The sequence below is a fragment of the Schistocerca cancellata genome, chromosome 6, assembly GCF_023864275.1.
Source record: "Schistocerca cancellata isolate TAMUIC-IGC-003103 chromosome 6, iqSchCanc2.1, whole genome shotgun sequence".
NCBI lineage: Eukaryota > Metazoa > Arthropoda > Insecta > Orthoptera > Acrididae > Schistocerca > Schistocerca cancellata.
The window spans coordinates 249,892,858-249,915,702 of record NC_064631.1 but is presented as its reverse complement, the minus strand read 5'-3'; the positions used below and the strand labels follow the sequence as shown (position 1 = coordinate 249,915,702).

Below are 22,845 nucleotides of genomic sequence, written 5' to 3'. Positions count from 1 at the left end.
ATTCGAGGAGAATTATCTCTGCCCTTTTTTATATATTTCCTTCCCCTTCAACTCTAAAAAATAAAGAGATAAGACTGTTATTCAATCAGCAGAAAAAAACTATTCAATCTTTGCATATTTATTTAATGCAAGACCCAGACATGGTTTCCAGGAAGTAGGTTATCATTTGGCTACTGTTGTCGGTAACTATCATTCAACACTTTTCTACTCTTCACCACAGAAGAAGAAGATACTGCAGAGGGGGGCTGGGGGTTGTTTGGAGGAAGAGACCAAACAGTGAGGTCATTGGTCTCATCAGATTAGGGAAGGGTGGGGAAGGAAGTCAGCCGTGCCCTTTTAAAGGAACCATCCCAGCATTTGCCTGGAGAGATTTAGGGAAATCACGGAAAACATACATCAGGATGGCCAAGTGCAGAATTGAACCGTCGTCCTCCCGAATGCGAGTCTCTTCACCATATGCAACGTATTTGGTTTCCCATTAGCAACAAAAAGAACACTTTATGACTAACATAGTCACACAATGCTCTACTAACATGGCAATAGTAAAATTGAAGGAAATAAATGCATGACTACAATTTTATGACATGAATAAGATAGAGTTTTGAATTCATTGTATCGTTAAGCATATCTTAAACATTTTCAAATGAGTACAGTCAGTAACAAGGAGAGGTCCCAGTGATGGGATCGAATTTCTGAAACCATTATACAGTTACATAGGTTACTGCGAGTAATAGACAAAAAAAAAAAATTTCAGAATTTTGCGTGATGCTAAATAGCTTTAAAAAAGTTGTATTGCATAGACTGGTCATGTGATGTAATGGATAGGGTGAGGGCCTTACATGCAGGAGGTTGTGTGTTCAGATCTCATCAGTTGCATTAACTTTTTATATTTGTAAATCTCTATCAAACTGACTTTGCTCATCATTTTTATTCAATTAACTGATTTAAATATAATTTTATATTTCCTTTCCTTTGTCACATCATTTTAATCATAACATCAACTTCTCCATTTGCTCTCATTTTTCTTCCTATTGTTATTTTTCCACTTGAAACCTTTGGTCATGTGTTTTTAATTAATTTTATGTATTCATTTTAATATTATTTCTATTGTTTTTCTCATTCTACTTTTTTCATCCAGTTTATTGCATTCATTATATCTATTCCTCATTTTGCTTGAATTTCCTTTTGCTTATAACCTCTTCTTTCATTTAAATCTTCACCTGTTATTTTGTCCATAGTGCAGTAGAAATTTGGGTTCTGTTTTAAGCATTTCTATGACGTTTTTCATGCAAAAAAAGACTGCACATACAGTTTAAAAAAAAAAAAAAGAAAAGAAAAAAAAAACGCACGTTTTTCACACCATTGCACGGTCAATATAAATAGATTATTTCATCTATTGTTGTTTAACAGATAGATTGAAATTTTCAATAACTGAATATTATTATAGATAAATACAATCAAAATCACATTCACAAAAATTCGAAGTGGAAAAAGAATTATATAAAGGAAAAAACATAAACCAAATTAAAATGTTCATACAGTGATTAAAATGACGTGACAAAGGTATAGAAATACATATAACTGGTTAATTGAATAAAATAATAATCAAAGTCATTTTCATAAAGACTGAAAAATAAAAAATGTAATGCACCTGACAAGATTCGAACCCACAAGTTCCTTCTTGAGACACCCTTATCCTATTCATTCAATCACCCAACCCGACCATTTAAAACAACTTTTTTAACATCGCACAAAATTTCAAAATTTTTGTCATCAGTTACTGCCATACAAGAGCTCACCAAGGTGAATGGCTGCAGGGTGTAATATCTGAGATCTTAACCTACATCACCGTACATTTGGTTCCAAAAAGTCGATCCCACTACTGGGGATCTCTCCTCATAAGTATAGATGAAAAAAATGAGAGAGCTACATGTTCAGTTGCCAGTAATGTTACAAATAAATTCTCTCAATAGCGACTCCTCAGCAACATTCCAATGACAACATCCAAATTTTATGTGAAGTGTAGTTTTCAAGGTGGTGGTTGTTGTTGTTGTTGTGGTCTTCAGTCCTGAGACTGGTATGATGCAGCTCTCCATGCTACTCTATCCTGTGCAAGCTTCTTCATCTCCCAGTACCTACTGCAACCTACATCCTTCTGAATCTGCTTAGTGTATTCATCTCTTGGTCTCCCTCTACGATTTTTACCCTCCACGCTGCCCTCCAATACTGAATTGGTGATCCCTTGATGCCTCAGAACATGTCCTACCAACCGATCCCTTCTTCTGGTCAAGTTGTGCCACAAACTTCTCTTCTCCCCGATCCTATTCAATACTTCCTCATTAGTTGTGTGATCTACCCATCTACTCTTCAGCATTCTTCTGTAGCACCACATTTCAAAATCTTCTATTCTCTTCTTGTCCAAACTATTTATCGTCCATGTTTCACTTCCATACATGGCTACACTCCATACAAATACTTTCAGAAACGACTTCCTGACACTTAAATCTATACTCGATGTCAACAAATTTCTCTTCTTCAGAAACGCTTTCCTTGCCATTGCCAGTCTACATTTTATATCCTCTCTACTTCGACCATCATCAGTTATTTTGCTCCCCAAATAGCAAAACTCCTTTACTACCTTAAGCGTCTCATTTCCTAATCTAATACCCTCAGCATCACCCGATTTAATGCGACTACATTCCATTATCCTCGTTTTGCGTTTGTTGATGTTCATCTTATATCCTCCTTTCAAGATACTGTCCATTCCGTTCAGCTGCTCTTCCAAGTCCTTTGCTGTCTCTGACAGAATTACAATGTCATCGGCGAACCTCAAAGTTTTTATTTCTTCTCCATGGATTTTAATACCTACTCCGAATTTTTCTTTTGTTTCCTTTACTGCTTGCTCAATATACAGATTGAATAACATCGGGGAGAGGCTACAACCCTGTCTCACTCCCTTCCCAACCACTGCTTCCCTTTCATGTCCCTCGACTCTTATAACTGCCATCTGGTTTCTGTACAAATTGTAAATAGCCTTTCGCTCCCTGTATTTTACCCCTGCCACCTTTAGAATTTGAAAGAGAGTATTCCAGTCAACATTGTCAAAAGCTTTCTCCAAGTCTACAAATGCTAGAAACGTAGGTTTGCCTTTCCTTAATCTTTCTTCTAAGATAAGTCGTAAGGTCAGTATTGCCTCACGTGTACCAGTATTTCTACGGAATCCAAACTGATCTTCCCCGAGGTCGGCTTCTACTAGTTTTTCCATTCGTCTGTAAAGAATTCGTGTTAGTATTTTGCAGCTGTGGCTTATTAAACTGATTGTTCGGTAATTTTCACATCTGTCAACATCTGCTTTCTTTGGGATTGGAATTACTATATTCTTCTTGAAGTCTGAGGGTATTTCGCCTGTTTCATACATCTTGCTCACCAGATGATAGAGTTTTGTCAGGACAGGCTCTCCCAAGGCAGTCAGTAGTTCCAATGGAATGTTGTCTACTCCAGGGGCCTTGTTTCGACTCAGGTCTTTCAGTGCTCTGTCAAACTCTTCACGCAGTATCGTATCTCCCATTTCATCTTCGTCTAAATCCTCTTCCATTTCCATAATATTGTCCTCAAGTTCATCGCCCTTGTTTTCAAGGTAAACTGCTGTAATAAAATCATATTCAGTTGCTAGCCTTTCACTAGCCCACTTAAAGAGCAACTTGCTTGGGAAGTTGTGATATTCATCCCACTTTTTCATGGCGTGGTGTTATTTGACTAACAACATCACAAAAACAAATATGTGCACAGGAAAGTAAAAAGTAAAAAATGTGAACTGTGTGTGACAACCGAACATCTCGACTGCAACAACATGCTATCAAAAACAGTAACAGCATCCACCAACGCAACATCAAAATTTCTTAAGGGGGTATTACATGACAATCCGCCAAGTATGAAACAGGTCTAATGTGGCTGCCATCTGGGGATAGAAAAAATGGGGCTTAAGAGAATAGGAAACACATTACACTCGTGCGATAACAGACAGCAGTTCTAATCTCACGTAATTCTGTGCATGTGCACTACACAGCAATAACACATGCACACACAAAAGGGGGGTATTTCCAGTGTGCTTTCCATTTGCTATTGCTCATGGTGTACTTTTGTTGTCTGCAGCCTGCAGCTAACTTCAGGTGTTTGTATTGGAGCTTTTGCATGTTTTCATAAATGCCATAATTAAACAAATGCAATATTTTTTGCTGCCACACATTCCATTACACAAGCTGTTTGCAAAAAGCATTCCTTGTATCTTGTACAGTTGCCAGAAAACTGTAATGTGATAACCAGCCTGTAATGTAACAAGAAATGTACTTTATCAATGATATAAAAACATGGTTTGCTTTTTATTTTCAAGAAGGCGAATTTTTTTTCCTCGTTACTGTCACTTGAGTGAATTCCAACCTATATCATAGACAGAAGCTTGTCAGAACAAGCCACACTCATTCACATGAAGTTCTGAATTTCCTGTGATCTCCAACCCTCAATTCCTTCATTAATGGGAAATATATAACCCTGCCTTCTCCCCTTCTTCTCAGTCAGGGTCAAAACCAATAAGATTGGCATTTTCACATCATTTTGCTGTAAATCTAATGGTAACAGATGCTGCCAGGTCAATAACTCCAGAAATAACTGCAACATCATCATGCAAAATGCTGCAATGTAAATTTAGGTAAAGATATGCTTATGCAAACATGTATCATAATATGAAATGAACAGTTGAGCCCATAATTCAGAACAGTAGTAACATAATTCTGTGATAGCTCCTTAAGAGAACAACAACTGCTTAATAAATAGTACCCTTGAGCTTCAAGAAAATTTTAATTTGAACACTTGGCACTTGGGGTGCTGCTGCAGAGGTGTACACCTTAAGTGTTTTGTGGAATACGGGCTTTACCTGCCTTAACAGGTTAATCTGAAGGGTTATTATAGACAAACAATTTGTGTATGGGAATAAAATTCTTAGATGTTGCGAATGATTAGTATACTTAAAGAATTTACCTTTGTGCTCATTGTGTGCCATTCATTCTTGTGTTTCATATGAATGAGTAAAGCATGCAAATGACTTTCTTTTTTCTTTCCTTGAAGGTTATGCCATAAATATAGGTTCTTGTGGTGGGGGTGCCTTCCTTTTCACCTCATTTGTTAAAGTTTTAAATTATAATGAAGAGTTTGCAACTAGCTAAAAACCTATTAAAAAACTCCAGAGGACAAAAAGTGACAAACACTAAAATTCGCCAGTTACAACTGGATTCTTGAACAGAGGCAGGACTTGTGGAGATGTCCAGGATTGTTGACTGCAGTGTTATAAATTGATAACAGCTGCGCAGCATACATGAATCTGTTACATCTTTCCCCTGAGACTGGAAACATTTATAATCAAGATCACTGCCTTTTGCTTTACAGCCAATGTAAACATGTATTCCAGAGAAGATATCCCACATTTGTTCATGTAGTACTAGTTGCTTACAACCTTAAGAAGCTGTGACTATCCCCAATAATTTTATGAAGAATAATGCACTCCATAAATTTTTTTTACAAAATAAAAGAAAAAGGTAAAATATTTTACCTCTTTATCTCGATGAAATCCAACTTGACCAACTTCCATGCTATCTGTTTTTTTCAAGTTGGACCACATTGTGTACACAACATCTACATCGTTAAGTTTATTGCCCTGGATGCTGTTAGCTTTCACAAGTTGTGCTGCATCTTCTAAAACTGAAGTTGGTATATCATCTAGAGTCTGACCCTGAAACATTTTTGAAAAGATAGAAGTTATGTTTTAGGTATTACAGAGAATATAAATGCAATTATATTTATTACAGAAGAAGTAACAATCAAAGTTACATGATTAGGGAGAACAATTTTTAAAATCACAATAAATAATAAACCAGCAGGAAGTAATTTCGAACGCTGGTATATACCTGAACATAAAATTACAAACTAAATTTGTAAGCATCAGCATTCAACTGAATTTCAATGAGCTAATGATATTATGCATCATATTGTACATAATCAGCCAACATGGTTCTTTACATTACTGGACTGTAAATACAGTTTTCACAATACATAATTAATAGAAACAGAAACACTTTATAAAACAATAATAACCATTCTTCCACTTGTTCAGTACACTAAAAATTTAATAGTAACCCGCTTTGCTTAATTGCAACTATTTGTGTTTAAAAACTACACTGCCTGACAAGAAAAGTGAAGCACCCAGAAGAGGCACAAGAAGTGAAATTAAACACAGGTTGAGAGAGTATGTGATGTTATTTTGGTGATTACAAAATCAAGTAAAATTTACAAAGAACTTGGAAGTATGAGCCCATTTATCAGTATTAACACTGGCATGCCTCTCCAAAACACTGGGAGAATGGAGCATGCCTTATTCACAGACAATGGTCGCCAAGGGTAGTCGAGAATCACGGAGCATGCCTTATTCACAGACAATGGTCGCCAAGGGTAGTCGAGAATCACGGAGCATGCCTTATTCACAGACAATGGTCGCCAAGGGTAGTCGAGAATCACTTCACCATTGAACACAATGTGAGCCTATTCATCAGTAGTCCTTGCTTTGTGACACATCATTCCAAACGCAGCCATTTGTGCAGTGGCAACCTATGTGTGGGATGGTAATTCCCTAGTCCTGCTGTTGCTATTCTCCAATCAATGGTGCAGAATGACACAGAATGTTACAGCAGGCCATAACTTGCTCTTGGATGGCAGGTACAGGAGTGAATAGGTTATGATGTGCTTAGTGCACAATATCCTCCCTTGTAGCAGTCAAGACACAGCTGATCCAAATCTTAACGTGAGTATGCCTGCCCTCACATTCTCATGTAGCCCAGCACCAGGCCACTGTCGCATCTGAATGCCCCGCGAATATGGATATCGCACAATTTGACCAGCCAGCCAAATGGAGATCCAAAATGAGAGTCCAGTGACACTCTGTCAGATGCTGAAAAGACTATTTCACACCAGTGTTTGGCATCTCTGTGATATCTACACCTCTACACAGTTCACACCCCTTATATACCCTGCTTGGTAACAACACTAAATACAAACAACATTAACGCACTCTGGGGGTCGTCCAACCTGTCACAGAGAATTGTACCTCTAATCACTTACATACTCGCCGATGGTGTGTACATGTACGAATTACACTCACATCCAATCATATCTTCTCGGTGGTTTGTTGGTTGGTTTAAAAAAGAAGGGGAAGGGACCAAACTGCAAGGTCATCGCTTCCTTGTTCCCAGTAAAATAATTACACAAGGGAAAGAAGAAAAAAAAGGAGACATACAGCACAATAACAGGAGAAAGGAAGAACCAGAAGAACAACAGAAAAACAACCAACACTACTATGGACAAAACAGGAAAATAAAACCACAGAGATAAGCAAGAAACAAGTAGAAGGGGTAAAAACAAGAGAGCAGATGACCGTGGCTGGCTAACCACGAGAATAAAAAGGAAAAGCCATCCACTCTGCGACACATTAAAACATCCATACTAAAAGCATTAGAGTGGAGAACACAAAGGGAGACAGGACATGCGCTAAAACTCATATAGAATGGTAAAACCCACCGTCACGTACAAAACGTAAAACTAAATTAGCCAATGAGGCGATGTCAGCTAAAATTAATGGCTACGAGTCCGGTAACTGAAGACTCCATCGCAGCGCAGCCAAAGAAGGACAGCTCACCAAGGTATGGGCCACTGTCAGCCGGGTGCCGCATTGACACTGAGGTGGGTCATCACGGCGCAGGAAGCAGCCGTGTGTCACCCAAGCATGGCCAATGCGGAGTCAGCAGAGAACCACCGAATCCGTGCGAGAGGCCCACATGGAGGACTGCCACACATTCGTAGTCTCCTTAATGGCACACAGTTTGTTGTGCATGTTGAGGTTATGCAATTTCGTCTCCTGAAGCCGCAAAACCTGAATGCAGGTCAGTTGCAGAGAAGGCAATCTCCATAAGCGATTTCTGCATAGCTTGTTTGACCAACCTGTCTGCAAGTCCGATACCTGGGGCTCCAACGTGACCTGGGCTCTAAACACCACTGAATGACTGGACCGTTCCAGGGCAGAGATGGACTCTTGGATAGTCGCTACAAAAGCATTACGAAGGTAGCACTGATCAATAGCTTGCAGGCTGCTCAAGGAGCCAGTACACAAAAGAAATAACTCCCCAGGGCATGAACGAATGTGCTCAAGAGCACAAGATATAGCCACCAGCTCGGCAGTGAAAACACTGCAGCCAGCAGGCAAGAATGCTGTTCAATGTGTCCTCCATGGACATATGTGAAGCCAACATGAGTATCAGCTATTGAGCTGTCGGTGTAAATCACTTCGTGGTCTCAGTACATGCCAAGAATCGAGAGGAAGTGGCAGCAGAGAACTGTGGGGTTAACTGAGCCCTTAGGGCCATGTGAAAGGTACAGGTGAAGCCGCGGCCAAGGTGTACACGATGGAGGTGTGCGTGAATGCACCTCAGGTATCGGTGGTAAAGGCAAGGACTCCAATTCGTAAGGAAGGGATCGGACACGAACTACAATTTGAAGCCCAGACCTGGGTTGCCAATGCGGGAGATGAACCGTTGTGGGTGGGAAAAGGAGACAGCGATTCGGATGCGCAGGAGATCTACAAACATGTACAATGTAACTGGCCAGCAGTAGTGCATGCCTAACCTGCAATGGAGGAACTCCGGCCTCCACAAGGACACTGGTCACCGGACTCGTCCTAAAAGCTCCTGCCGCTAGGCAAATGCCACAGTGGTACACTGGGTCGAGTAAATACAACGCTGAAGGCTTTGCTGAGCCATAAACCAGACTCCCACAGTCAAGGCGGGATTGAACAATGACTCTGCAGTGCTGCAGCAGTGTAGAGCGATCTGCACCCCAGTTGGTGTTGTTCAGGCAGCGGAAGCCACTGAGGTGCTGCCAGCACTTCCGCTTAAGCTGATGAAGGTGAGGAAACCAAGTCAATCGGGCACCATAAACCAGTCCTAAGAATTGATATGTCTCCACTACAGTGAGTGGATCGTCATTAAGGTAAAGTTCTGGTTCTGGATGAATGCCAACAGAAGTGCATAACACATGACTTTGCGGCCGAAAATTGGAAACCATGGGCTAGAGCCCATTACTGCACCTTGTGGATGGCTTCCCGTAGGCACCGCTCAGCAACAACAGGACTGGTAGAGCAGTCCGAAATGCAGAAGTTGTTTGCATACAGAGAAGATGAGACGGACGGCCCTACAGCTGCTGCTAGACTGTTAATGGCCACTAAAAATAGAGATACACTCAATACAAAGCCCTGCGGAACCCCATTCTCCTGGATATGGGGGAAACAATGGGAGGTATCAACCTGGACACAGAAAGTACGAAGTGACAGGAAATTTTGGATAAAAATCGGAAGCAAGCCTCAGAGACCCCACTCGTATAATGTGGCAAGGATATGATGTCGCCAAGTTGTGTTATACGCTTTTCTTAAATCAAAAAAGATGGCAACCATATGTTGGTATCTGGAAAAGGCTGTTCATCAGATGGCAGACTCGAGAGACACAAGATTATCAGTGGTAGAGCAACCCTGGAGCCAATAGGCCACGTGACTCCAGGACCCAACCCAACTGCCGACACACCATTCCAGCAGCTTACAAAGAATGTTGGTGGGGCTGATAGCTATCCACATCAAGCGGGTTTTTACCAGGTCTGAGCTCTCCCGCCGTTGCAATGGAAAGACACCATCGCACCATATCCAGTTGAAGATGATGAGGAGATGTCACTTCTAGTCAGATGAGAGATGTTTAATCATCTGATTGTGAATCTGATCTGGCCCAGGAGCTGTGTCGGGGCAATTTGCAAAGGGCTCTGAGGAGCTCCCACTCTGCAAGTGAGGCGTTACAGGATTCACTGTGGCGTGTAGTGGACAAGAGGACTTTCCCTTCCAGCCGCCGTTTGAGAGTGCGAAAGGATGGGAGGTAATTCTCCGACACAGAGGCTCGCGCCTAGTGCGCAGGAAAGTGCTCGGAAATTTCATTTGTATCGGTACATAGCACACCACTGATGGTAACACCGGGAACACCTGTTGGGGTCTGGTTCCCGAAAACACGTTTGATCTTTGTCCAGACTTGGCACCCAATGGTCGAGACATATCTCTCCCAACACTCCTGCTTCTGTTGTTTGATAAGTTGGTGAAGGCGTGCACGGAGCCGTTTACAGGCTATGAGGTGCTCCAGGGAAGGGTGCCGCTTATGCCACTGTAGAGCTCGCCAACACTCCTTAATTGCTTCAGCGACTTCCGGCGGCCACCAAGGCACTGCCTTTCGCCGGGGGCACCCTAAAGACCGAGGGATCGTGTTTTCTGCCACAGAAACAATTGTTGTTGTCACCAGCCCAACCATCACATCAATGTTACAGTGTGGGGCAGATTCAATGGTGACAGCACAGGTGAAAGTTTCCCCGTCCATCTTGTTTAAAGCCCATCTGAGCAGTTGTCTGTGGGCCTGACGCCGGGGCAGAGACAGGAAGATGGGAAACTGGTCACTACCACACAAGTCATCAAGTGCTCTCCACTGTATTGATGGGAAGTCCTGGGCTGCAAATTGATAAATCAATGGCCGAGTAACTACCATGAGCCGCACTGAAATGTGTGGCGGCCCCAGTATTTAAAAGGCAGAGGTCGAACTGAGGCAGTAAAGTTTCGACATCTCTGCCTCTGCCAGTAAGCACGGTGCCACCCTACAAGGAGTTATGGGAGTTAAAATCTCCCAAAAGTAGGAAAGGTTGAGGGAGCTGATCAATCAGTGCAGTTAATACATTCAGGGATACTGCACCATCTGGAGGAAGATATACATTGCAGACAGTTATTTCCTGCATCATCCTTATTCCGACAGCCACAGCTTCAAGAGGGGTTTGAAGGGGCACAGTTTCACTACAGACTAAGTTTAGGACATAAACGCAAACTCCACCTGCAGTCACTATGGTTTCTGTAGTATCCCTTATAGCTGCGGAGGACAGGGGTCCGCACTGCTGGGAACCAGGTTTCCTGGAGGGCAATGCAGAAAGCAGGTGTAAAGCTTAACAGTTGCCATAGCTCAGCCAGGCGGTGGAAAAAACCGCCGTAATTCGAATCGAGGATGACATCATCGTTAGACTGGGAAGGCACGGAACATTCAATGAGGCAGTTTACGCCTCAGGTCACCTGCTGCCACCGACTTTTTGCCTGAGCAATCTATATCCATTGTGTCTGAGGGTCCGGAGAGATCTAGGTCCTCAGCGGACGCCAGAAGCTCCACCTCATCTGCAGACACAGAGCTTGTAGGTAATGGTGGTGTGTGTGCCACCGCAATTCCCTTGGTTTTGGGGACCTTCTTTTTGGATTTCTCTCACTGCTCTTTGAATTTCCCTGGCTGGGAGGACTTCACTGACTCAGTGTCCGGGACTGAGGATGAGCGTGAAGCCTTACGACCAGCTGCTTTTGGGCTCTTCAGCCACTGGTGGGTGTTATATTTCCCATTAGCAGAAATCTGGGGAGGGAGTGACCCAAGGGACCCCTTCCTAGTGAGAGGAGCCGAAGATGACTTCCGCTTCTCCTCCTCAGAAGTGGGAACTTATAACCCCAAAGGTTGATGGGGGGGGGGGGGGGGGGGTGCCCGCGAAGTAGGTGGTGTGGGAGCAACAGGGAGGGCAGTGCTCCCCACCAAGGGGACAGTTGTAGTCTTCTGCTTCTGAGAGGCAACAGGAATGCGAGGAACTGATGCGGCGACAACTGTTCTTGTAGCAGCGGCGTAAGAGAAGGTCATATCCACAGGATGTAAGTGCTCAAATTTCCTCTTAGCCTGAGTGTAGGTCCATTGGTCCAGGGTCTTATATTCCATGGTTTTCCTCTCTTTCAGTAAAATCCTGCAGCCTGGCAAGCAAGGTGAATGATGCTCTCTGCAGCTGACACAGATTGGAGGTGGGGCACATGAAGTATTGGGATGTGATGGATGTCTACAAACTCGACATGTGACGCTGGATGTACAGTGGGAAGACATATGGCCAAACTTCCAGAACTTAAAGCACCACATTGGGGGAGGGATATATGGCTTGACGTCACAGCGGTAGACCATCACCTTGACCCTCTTGGGCAATGTGTCACCCTCGAAGGCCAAGATGAAGACACCGGTGGCAACCTGAATATCCCTCGGACCACGATGGACGCGTCGGATGAAATGAATACCTCGCCACTCTAAATTTGCGCGCAGCTCGTCGTCAGACTGCAAAAGGAGGTCCCTGTGGACTATAATACCCTGGACCATATTTAAGCTCTTATGGGGCGTGATGGTAACAGAAACATCCCCCAACTTGTCACAAGTGAGTAATGCCCATGACTGGGCAGAGGATGCTGTTCTTATCAAGACTGTGCCAGAGCACATTTTGGACAAGCCCTCCACCTCCCCAAATTTGTCCTCCAAATGCTCCACAAAAACTGAAGCTTCATGGACATGAAAGATTCCCCATCAACTCTCGTACATACGAGGTACCGGGGCGAATAAGCTTCACTGTCATCCTTAGCCTGGCATTCCTCCCACGGTGTGTCCAGGGAGGGGAATGATTTGGGGTCTTATTTCTTAGCACTGAAATTAGACTATGCCCGCTTAGAGGTTGCTGGTGGCGGACCACCAGCAAGAGATGATGTACTATGCTCCATGGCGTGTCATCCACCCTGATGCGATGCCACTTATTCCAACCAGGGCCCCTCCCCACAGGCGTCACCCGGCCTCAGCAAGAGCCACATGGGAGGATGGCCATTGCCGGGAGTCCTGATGCCCCAGGGAGATGGACATCTACTCCATGGCATATGTGGGGAGTTAATGGCGCAGGCATCAGCAGAGCGATTCCTGTGTTGTCAGGGGGCTACAATCAACAGGGTACATGACGGCCCCACCACAACGGACTGGCTACCATGCTGGATATGAGGTGCTAAGAAGTCCATGGTTATCATCGGCGCACAAAGCGACACTGCATAGTGCATGGTGGAAAATGCACCCAGGAAGGTGGCCTCACCCGAGAGATGTAGAATGAGCAGAACTGGGACTGCAATGCGTCGACGAGAAAGTGGGCTACAGTTCTCAATGCCCGATGGACACGAAGTACCATGTAAGGTGCCCTTCCGCAACTGGCTCGCTCTTCGAGAAATTTTAGGAAGATGGAGGTCAAACCCGACAGGGGACCATCACATAAAGGGCAAAACGTGAGAGACTCCTTTTAGTCACCTCTTGTGACAGGCAGGGATACCTCGGGCCTATTCTAACTCCTGGACTCGCAGGGGGGGGGGGGGGGGGGGCGCTTCTGGGTGCTTCTTTCTCTTTATTGTCAGAAGACAGTGTATATACAATCACATGGGAATTGGAAGTGTCTGGTGAAAGAGACAAACATTCTATAAAATTTGAAAACTAAGAAGCTGGCACTTAATCTCTTTCCCCATTCATATGGCATAATCTATGAGTTGTAGTTACGGAATCACGTCCCAATAGTGAATTGTTACTGAGCCATATTTCTACATTTAGTGACATTTTAGAGCAGATTTACATACAAATAGTATACAACTTTGAGACATGTCCATGCAAAATACTCATATTTATCAGTGACACCAAGATACAATATTTTAAGAATAGGGTACAAGAAGATTTTGATGAGGCTTATGAAGTAAAGAGACGCCAGTGAGATTCAAAGAATTTCTCAATAATCTGTGTCAATGTTAGAAACCAGTAACTGATATAACACAAATTTAAAGTATTTTGTAAATGGCAACTCAAGAAGTACAGTTGGAGAAGAAAGGAGTACACTGAAAATATGATCCTACAAGAATCTGATTAACTACATGCACTGACATTTTTTTTTTTAACAAATCATAAATGTAAAGATCACTAAGTGTCAATGGAATTTTTAACATAATTATTGAGTTTTACTAATTTACTAAGTCATATCCCTAGTGATACATGAAATGCAACACTAATGTGGGGGATTTTTCCAAATGTGACTTTCATAAGAATAGTATCAGGAAAACTTAGTCAATTACCACCCAATTTCCTTGCTGACCTTTTTTTTTTTTTTTCTCTAAAATATCTGAGAAAGTAATGTGTGTGTGATCTTCAGAGCCTTAATTTTATAATTAAGCAGAAACAATTTACTTGGTACATCATGTTTGGCTTCCAAAATGATTGTTCTACTTGCAATGCCATATACATGCGCACTCACAAAATATTAAAAATATTTAATAACAAAACATCACCACCTACAAATTGTGTGAATAGTACAAAGCAATTGCACACAACTGCTTGTATTACAAACACATGGTTTGAAGCATAGCTAGCAAAATGAAACAAAACAGTGATGAAGAATTCAAATTTTAGTGACCACCGGAAATTTACACATTACACAGCTCACTTTGGGTCCACAAGGGTCCACTCTAAGTATTTGTGAATGACCTTCCACTTAACATACCTCAACCAGCATAGTAGTATAGCACAACATTCAGCCGTGGTTCATCACACAGAATAAGAGTATTAATTGCAGAAAAATGACGACGACAACAGGATTGTTTGGACATAAATCACAAAAGTAAACAGTGGGAATAATATATGAGGTTATCCATTGTCATCGTATAAAAACCTTTCAAGTAGTTAAGTGTTCTAACTGTGTCTTTGCTAGTGAAATTCCTAATAAGTAATCTGTCAAAAGTTTGAAAAGAACTGTTCAATGATCAGAGGCTTTGTTTCATCAAAATATTCCCCTGCAAAGCTTCAAGTTTTTCCAGGCTGAAATTCCAAATTTGCCTTAATTTTTTTTTTTTATGTGAGAGAAATTTTTTGTGTGGTATCAAGTCTTACTTGGCTGGTTCTCAAGGTTTTTTTTTGTTATCATGTCCCTTAGTAGCAATTATTCGAAGTTCACCTATGACTAAAAACAAGATATACACAAACTGATTACTTCTGTTGTTCAAGAAATAATGGTCAGTTGTAATGTTTTCTAACACTGTTACTGCAGATAAATTTCAAATTTCTCAATATAATCATACTTCACATCATAATAGAAATACTATCTGCATTATTTTACTGTTCAGGTTTGTTTGCTTCAGTTGAAAGTTAATTCAGAAGAATAAGCATAATGTCATAGTACTCATCAAGAAGAGAATTTATTACTTTACAGTACTTTTCTATATTTCTAAATCAAATACCAATATTTCTTAAACACCCTGTCACCAGCTCACATGAAAACAGCTCCTGCAAAGCAGTCATATCTTGCAACATAATAATGATTATGGTAATTTAATTTTGCATATAGCATTTTCTAACATATTTTCTTTTCTGTGACTGATTATGTACATTTTGTAATCACCAAAAATTTAATTTTCAACTGCTTCAAATCATTGATTTTTTTCCCCCCTTGGATTCCTTCCACTCTCATTTTGAGCTTTTACTAAAACTGATATGTTTTGTATATAACTCTTTTTTTCCATACATCCTGTGTCACAGTTGCCTCATCGTGATGACAACATTACAACAATTCAATGAATTTCTTCACATTTTTTATGTGACTTCACAATCAAAGGTTTCCTAAGCAGAATCTTAGCGTGATCCATAACCTCATTCCATCAACAATCAGTTGAACTACAATCATGCATTCTCAGAATTCCTTCAGTCTTCCAAAATTCCCTGAATTTTCCAGTACATTCTATTTCCCCAAGAACTTCCAATTTTCCAGACACTTAGCCACCTTCAGTTATTTTCAAAGCCACAAACCAGAAAAAATTACTATCATTACTCACTACTTAAGTTACCACTGGCTCAGAAGGGCTATGTAGTTCCAGAAATGCTTGACCATTTGTCCAACAACAAGCAATATCTCATAATTTGCAGAACAAATTTCAAATTTAAACTGTAATCATTTGTAAGGACAACTCCCACAGCTGTATGGATGAATTTTTAGTTAGAAACTAATCGGCATATGCAGGATAAAAGATTTTTATTTTTTGAGTGGTCACTGATAGATACATTAATAAAAATTCTACACAATTGCAGTTAACTCTTTTTATATATTTTTAGTATGATTATTTTATTATTCTCCAAGCAGCAATGAAGAGTTCCCTTCAAAGATGGAAACTCTTCTAAAACTAAATCTCCCTATAATTTTACCTCATGGTAAACAGAACACTGTGCAAGTAGGAATGGAAAATGAGAGTGTATGTCTCAACACACTTGAGTACTTCTCAATGTGTTTCTCATAAAGGAAGCCGTCACAGTCTGAGGGCAACAGGCTCAGATGATTTGCATTCAGCCCAATAGGCTGAGCCATAAATGGAGGTATAGCCTTCTATTCATAACTAATAAAATACATACAATCTGGTGGTCCAGCAGTGCCAAACAACAAATGAGGAAAATTTGGACATTTCATTTGAGTTGTTTTGGTGTAAGAGCTGCGCTACACATAATACTTGTAGCACATACTGAGAATACTTAAAGGAATATTTCCATGCAAAAACTTACTTGTTACTGTAATTATTATTTTCAAAAGCAGAAATATAACATGTATGACGTGTCCTTTGAACCCTGAAATATTTCACGGCAAAGTAATAGTTCCACTTCTCTGTGGGTTACTACTGCCATTACGAATAGTGAGAAAAATATGTCACTCATTTTCTGTGGGGTGAATGTTTTTATTAAGGTTCATTACGAACAGAACCTTTTAACTGTGTCACCAAAAGCGTAGTATGCCTTCACCTTATGGTACTGCTTCCTTTCTCACCTATTTCTGCTCTAGCTTCTTGTACAATAAGTGTAAAATGTAGTTGGACACTTACATTCTTATGACTTTGGAGCTTGTGTAAGAGCTGAATTACTGTGTTAACAAGAACGTGCAACACAGATTGTGGAAGTTGTTGTGTTTGAACAACACAAAACAATTAGAAATTAAACATGATGCCAAATAAAATAAAATTGTAAACTATCATCCAGTTTAGACATGCCTCAGCAACTGTCAAATTTAGACTCACCTCAAGTATTTGGTAAGGTTTATTTAGTTTTATTTTTTATAAAGGTTCCTACGGTGAAATTCTCAAGCCATCACTGACTGAACATGTATGGTTAAAAATGTGTTCTACCACAAAGGCAATTTGACACTGAAGGTTTTGTGTGTGTGTGTGTGTGTGTGTGTGTGTGTGTGTGTGTAGGGGGGGGGGGGGGGGGGGGGGGTGGAATTACTGCAATAATGTTAATATACATAGAAGTTTGGAAATTCTGAACTGCAAGTTGTGTTTGCAAACACAGGCATGGGAAACAAAAACAGTGTACACTCTCATACTAAGCATCAACATAAGAACATATCTTGTTCCTTCTGCAAAAGTACTATTTTAAATAATTTACACACATTTTTCAATAATTATGTAGTAAATGTTTTGCTTCTGAAATTGGCTTGATTATCACTTTTATTTGCAAAATGTTTCCTACTAGTGTTGGGTTCCAATATATGTCACAAAATTTCAACATAATTAAACCAGTAGACTAAAGTGTATTCAGCTCCTGTACATGGACCACATTTACAGTATTTATAGCAGTGTCCTTAGTATGACTGCCCTGCTGGGAAGATAATGTTTCCACCTAACAATGCATGGCAAGGTATGCCATGAATCACCGTTTCCAATCTGAAGTTGACCTGCAGAGTGGGACTATGTTCCACGTAAAACAAATATTGAGGCACAGATATCTTTAGTGTTTGAGATATCAATCAAAAGCTTATTCATTCACTACCCTCCTTCAGAATGGTATTTACACTAACACTATGTTGATTTGCAGACTCAAGCAACAGAGGATAGCACAGTTCACCATTTCCCTAGTGGTTTTACAAGACTCCTGAGAATTTGTCTACTTTTCTTACAATGCTCGACCGAGACAACTACCCATCTCCATGTTCAAATATCAGAGCACCATGAGTAATTACTAACCTACTGGATGCTAGTATCCATAGTGTGTATATAAAACTTTTTATGCACATTGTTTTGTACACCTGCTGAGTAATTTCTAAGTAAATTTATTCTTGTCCACAGCAACTGCTAATTACACTACTACGCAAAGGTTTTCAATCACTGACAACAAAAAAAGATATACTTTATTTCAATTTATGAATACACTGTATAAACTAAGTAGACAAACAAAATAAATATTTTCTCTCTATCATTCAGTACAATACTATATTGCTTGGACTTTAGTCTCTTCAAAGTATCCACTCTTTGCCCTCAGAACTGCTACACCAACTCTTGACATTCTGGAGATAAGATTTTGTACTGTTTTTGCGGATACTGAAGTTCAACATGTCTGTAAATCATTCCATAGATATTCAGTATTAGATAAATCATTCCATAGATATTCAGTATTAGATGGCCTCAATTTTCTGACCCCCCCCCCCCCCCCCCCCCAAAATCAAGTTCACCGCATAAGAGTTAAATGGGATTTAAGTCAACTGACTGACTTGGCCAAATCATATTCTCCAGTTCCCAACATTTCTGTTTCCTACTGATGTTCCCTCTGAGCATTGTTTAGAGGAATGCTTGGGATCACTATCCTGCTGCAGAACAAACCCAGGACCACTAAGTCTCTTGCCTGATGTAACTGCATTGTTGATCAGTATCATGTGATATCCTTCCTTCTTTATGTTGCATTAATTCTCACTGTATTACCAACTATCACCTACAAAACATCCCCACACTATGACGGACCCTCCACCATGCTTTACCTTGGCCATCACACACCGACTTTCATACATTCTCCAAGCAGTCAATGAACAAACATTAGATGATGGCTTCCACATACGTCAAACTCAGATTTGTCCATGAATTACATCTCAGCCTGCACACTCCAGTTTTTAAGATGCTATCCCCACTGCAATCAGTTTACCTTATTCTGTTTGCATAATAAAGGTTTTTGGTCACTATGCACCCTTTTAAACCTTGTTCACAAAGGTAGCATTGCACTGCTGAGACAAGAGTTGGATTTTCTCATATACTATTTACTTGTTAGTGAATTGCAGGCAGTATGAGTCCTCTGACATTTACTCTGTACACATATGAATTGCTCTCCCCAGTATAATGTCCTCCATTGCAAGCACCAGTTTGCTTGAATCGCTGCAATTTGTACACCGCTGTAGATTGGGCTGTGCCAACTTTAATTGATATTGTCCTTTTACAATGGCATTTCCGACGCAGAGGTAAAATAGCAGCGTGTATTTCAATTTTAGTCCCCTGCTTCCGTTCCATTACGAGGTAATATGGTATCAAACTGATTAGGTATACAGACACACTACTAGCTGCACACAATGTACTGTAAACTAATGAAAACTTTTTTCTACGAAGACAGCTGAAGGAATGAGGCCTATTCAAACAAAACCACCTTCGGTAAGGTCTCGTCAGGCTCTTGCAGATACTCATCAGCATTCCTCTGTGTGAACAACCAGTCAAATACACAACAAAGGTGCTTAGTTTTTACGTATTTATTCTTGTATTATTATCAGAATAGGGGTGTGCTAAATATTCAAAACAAAATCCCTTTTTTTAACCACAAATCCACAGTTGTGATGTGTGATCAAAGATTTTTGTCCTGCAGTGTAAATTTTTCACCTTCCTACCTGTCATCATTACACGATTATCTTGGGTGGCATGCATACCACACATTATTGTATCAAGTTACAAGTACATGTCAAATTCTATGTTGTACGTAGAACTGAACACACTGACTGGAGAACAGTAACACAGTGTAAAGAATAGGCCAAGCACTCATTTGTGATTACTTAAATAATGATGTTTCTGGCAGCTCATCAGAGCACGCCAGGGGCCGACCCAGGTGCTGTGCATTGTATGGACATGTGCCCTCTGTAAACGCATGCATCATGAGTGAAGGTACATCACTCCTCACTTCTACGGGTAGGAAAACCACATACATACATACATACATACATACATACATACATGTATACACAAAAAATACTAGGTACAGAAAAATACAGGGTACAGGGAAAAAACACTGATCTCTCAAGTCACTGAGATTACGAGCCACAGGAAACACCAATGACAGTGCTGAATGATATTGAAATAGGCCAATAGTGTACTGACAACGTGAAGGTGCATAGTGGACTAATCAAAGTGAGCTGGAGATACACTTCTGACAAATAAATCTTGGAAAAGTTGTGTCCACCCGATAATTTTGTGATCAGCTAGTCAGGGCTGGGCAAAGGGTATCTATCCATGACAGACTGTGCATCAATTGTGGCACTAACAACGAACAGTGGTGCAGCCCAATGACTGGAAGAAATAAACTGAATGACAACGAGCGACATCAAACAGTCTAATTTGGTCTTGACATAGTTGCGAAATGCGACAAGTACCTGCCGTGCCCAGAAAAACAAGGTCGGACAGACTTTTTCATGGTAATATTGGCCTGAAAACTGGTAGTACAACTAAGCCCAGGGAAAAACAGTGACAAAAGCTCAGAGCAGATGGCCTCCACATGCTGATATGGAACTTGATCTCACACTAAATTTACTTCAATGGCAATGGAGAAACTGAAAGCACTGAACGCATCTAACCGGAATGGGTCTGTGGTATGGGAATTATCCACAAAAACAAAGATGAGAGTGTGAACAACAGATTTCTAAGATACAGGAGTGGAGAACTGATCTAGGATCAGAATCTGCCATTTATTGCAGCTAAACAACTTGAGTGAATTCTGTGTGAGGAGAGGAGAGCCCAAGTCCACATGCATTTGTGCATTTGCTAAAGTCACAGCAGTTCCTGTGTCCACTTGCATTTTTAGCAGTTTATTAAACACACGCAAGCAAAAGCAATTTATTCAGGGAAACAGTTATTGTAGAGATACCGTTTACGTCCATCAGTATTACCATGTCCGCTACGTCTGAAGAGCTGTTACACACCAATGCAATGTCACCCTTCTTTCAACACATGCTGCAAACTGCCCAATGCTTGGGGCACACAGCACGCTCATGTTAGACGAAGCAGGGTGAGTGAGACAGAAGGAGGGATGCAGCCACTGCTGTGCCGAGGCCTGTTGCTGCCATTGACGTAATCGACACTGCCCCTTGTTATGCTAAGTTGAAGGTTGTACCACTGCAATAGTTTCTGTTGTACCACTGCAATTCTGTACACGTGCAGCATGCCTAGCAGGGATTGACTGAGCAACTTCCAATACACAGCAATCTGATTGCCTGTGGCCCATGACACTTCAATGCACTAGTTCCATATTGAGCACATTCGTAAGTGTCGGATTCCCACGTTAAAGTGCTTTTTCACAGACTTCTCTATCTGGAGTCAGACGAATAATAAAATCACGGACCATGTGATCAGCATAGGATTCGTGATGGGTACTAGTGACAAATTTATGACAACGTCTCAATCCGTCTAATTCTGCAGCCCAGGCTTTGAAAGACTGGTTTGGGCGTTTCTCAGAATGGTAAAATTCTACACGCATTGCAGTGACATGTGTTCTGTCAAAGTAATATGCTAAGACAAGCTTGCACATATCATTAAATGATAAGCTGGCCGGTTCTTGCAAAGGCGCAAGTTCGCACAACACCTGATACATGTGTGGTGAAAGCCAGGAAAGAAAGGATGCCTTACACAGGTTTGCGGTGCCCATGCAAAAAATCTGGAAATGTTGGTATAACTGTTTCTCATAGAAACCTCAATCTTCAGCCGATCCATCATAAGACGAGAAGGGCAACGGTTGCACTGACAGGAGAGTAACCTGCCACGAACACGCAGACACCACTTGGCTGAGAGCAGCAGTGAGAGCCTGTTCTTGTTCCGCAAAAGCTCGCCCCTGGGACATGAGATGTTGGAGTATTTCTTCAATCGAGATATTTGGCGGCTCATTTAGCACTGATACCAACACACGGAGCTCATCACCAAGTTTGTTGTAACAAGAACAAGCACCATTTAACGAACATAGTACTTTATACAACAACACGTAAGATACAGGTTGTGTGCAGCACTAAAAACAGTTACTGGACAATCAGCATAAAGAATATGCCAAGCACTCATTTGCGATCACTTAAATTATGCCACCAGGCTCACCAGACAGTGCCAGGGGGCTGACGCACGTGGCCTCTATAAGCTGGCCTGTGAATTTTATGGACACATGCTCTCTGAAATTGTACACTTCATGAGTGAAGGTATATCAATTATATTCTTGTAAAATGTGGAAAGTGGCAGAACTATTGCAAAAAGCTGTTTCACGTATAGTGTTTATAGTTATCAGCTGTATGACACTACTGCATTAGGCCTGATATTTTACACAACTATACTCATCTACTTGTTACTGACCAACAGCTGCATTTACTTTTTACGATTTCACCAAGTCTTCAATAACATCCTTGCTGGTTATTGTTTTTGAAACGATTGCAAACAATGTAAAAACAAGAAAATATATTAATCTGAAACAAACTTCCTGAAACATTTCTGTCACAAGGGGTTTACCTTTACCAAAAATAGAGCAATCAGTCTTTAGGGCATGCATATTCTTCTCCTAGCATGATTCAGACTCTATCACTTTGCCTCTCATCACATGAAAACTGTGGAAATATATCTAATTTATTTTCTTATGTCTCAAGTCTGGTATGAAACAATGGTTGTTATACTTTAATCTCTCAGAAGAACTTTCTGTTCATGTCCTCCTCCTCCTCTTCCTTCTTCTTCTCTGTTTCAATACGGAAAATGTCCTAAATTTCATCTTATAATTTCATGAAGTTCTCAAGTTTGTTGTATAT

General features: G+C 41.0%; 1 protein-coding gene across 1 annotated transcript in view; it reads right to left on the bottom strand.

The window, feature by feature from the left end:
* Nucleotides 1–22,845, bottom strand: part of LOC126191545 (coiled-coil domain-containing protein 25) — a 60,259-nt gene that overhangs the window by 18,694 nt on the left and 18,720 nt on the right. The window contains exon 4 of the mRNA XM_049932453.1: nt 5,603–5,782. Coding sequence (XP_049788410.1) covers nt 5,603–5,782 — 180 coding nt within the window. The remainder of the gene's footprint in view (nt 1–5,602; nt 5,783–22,845) is intronic.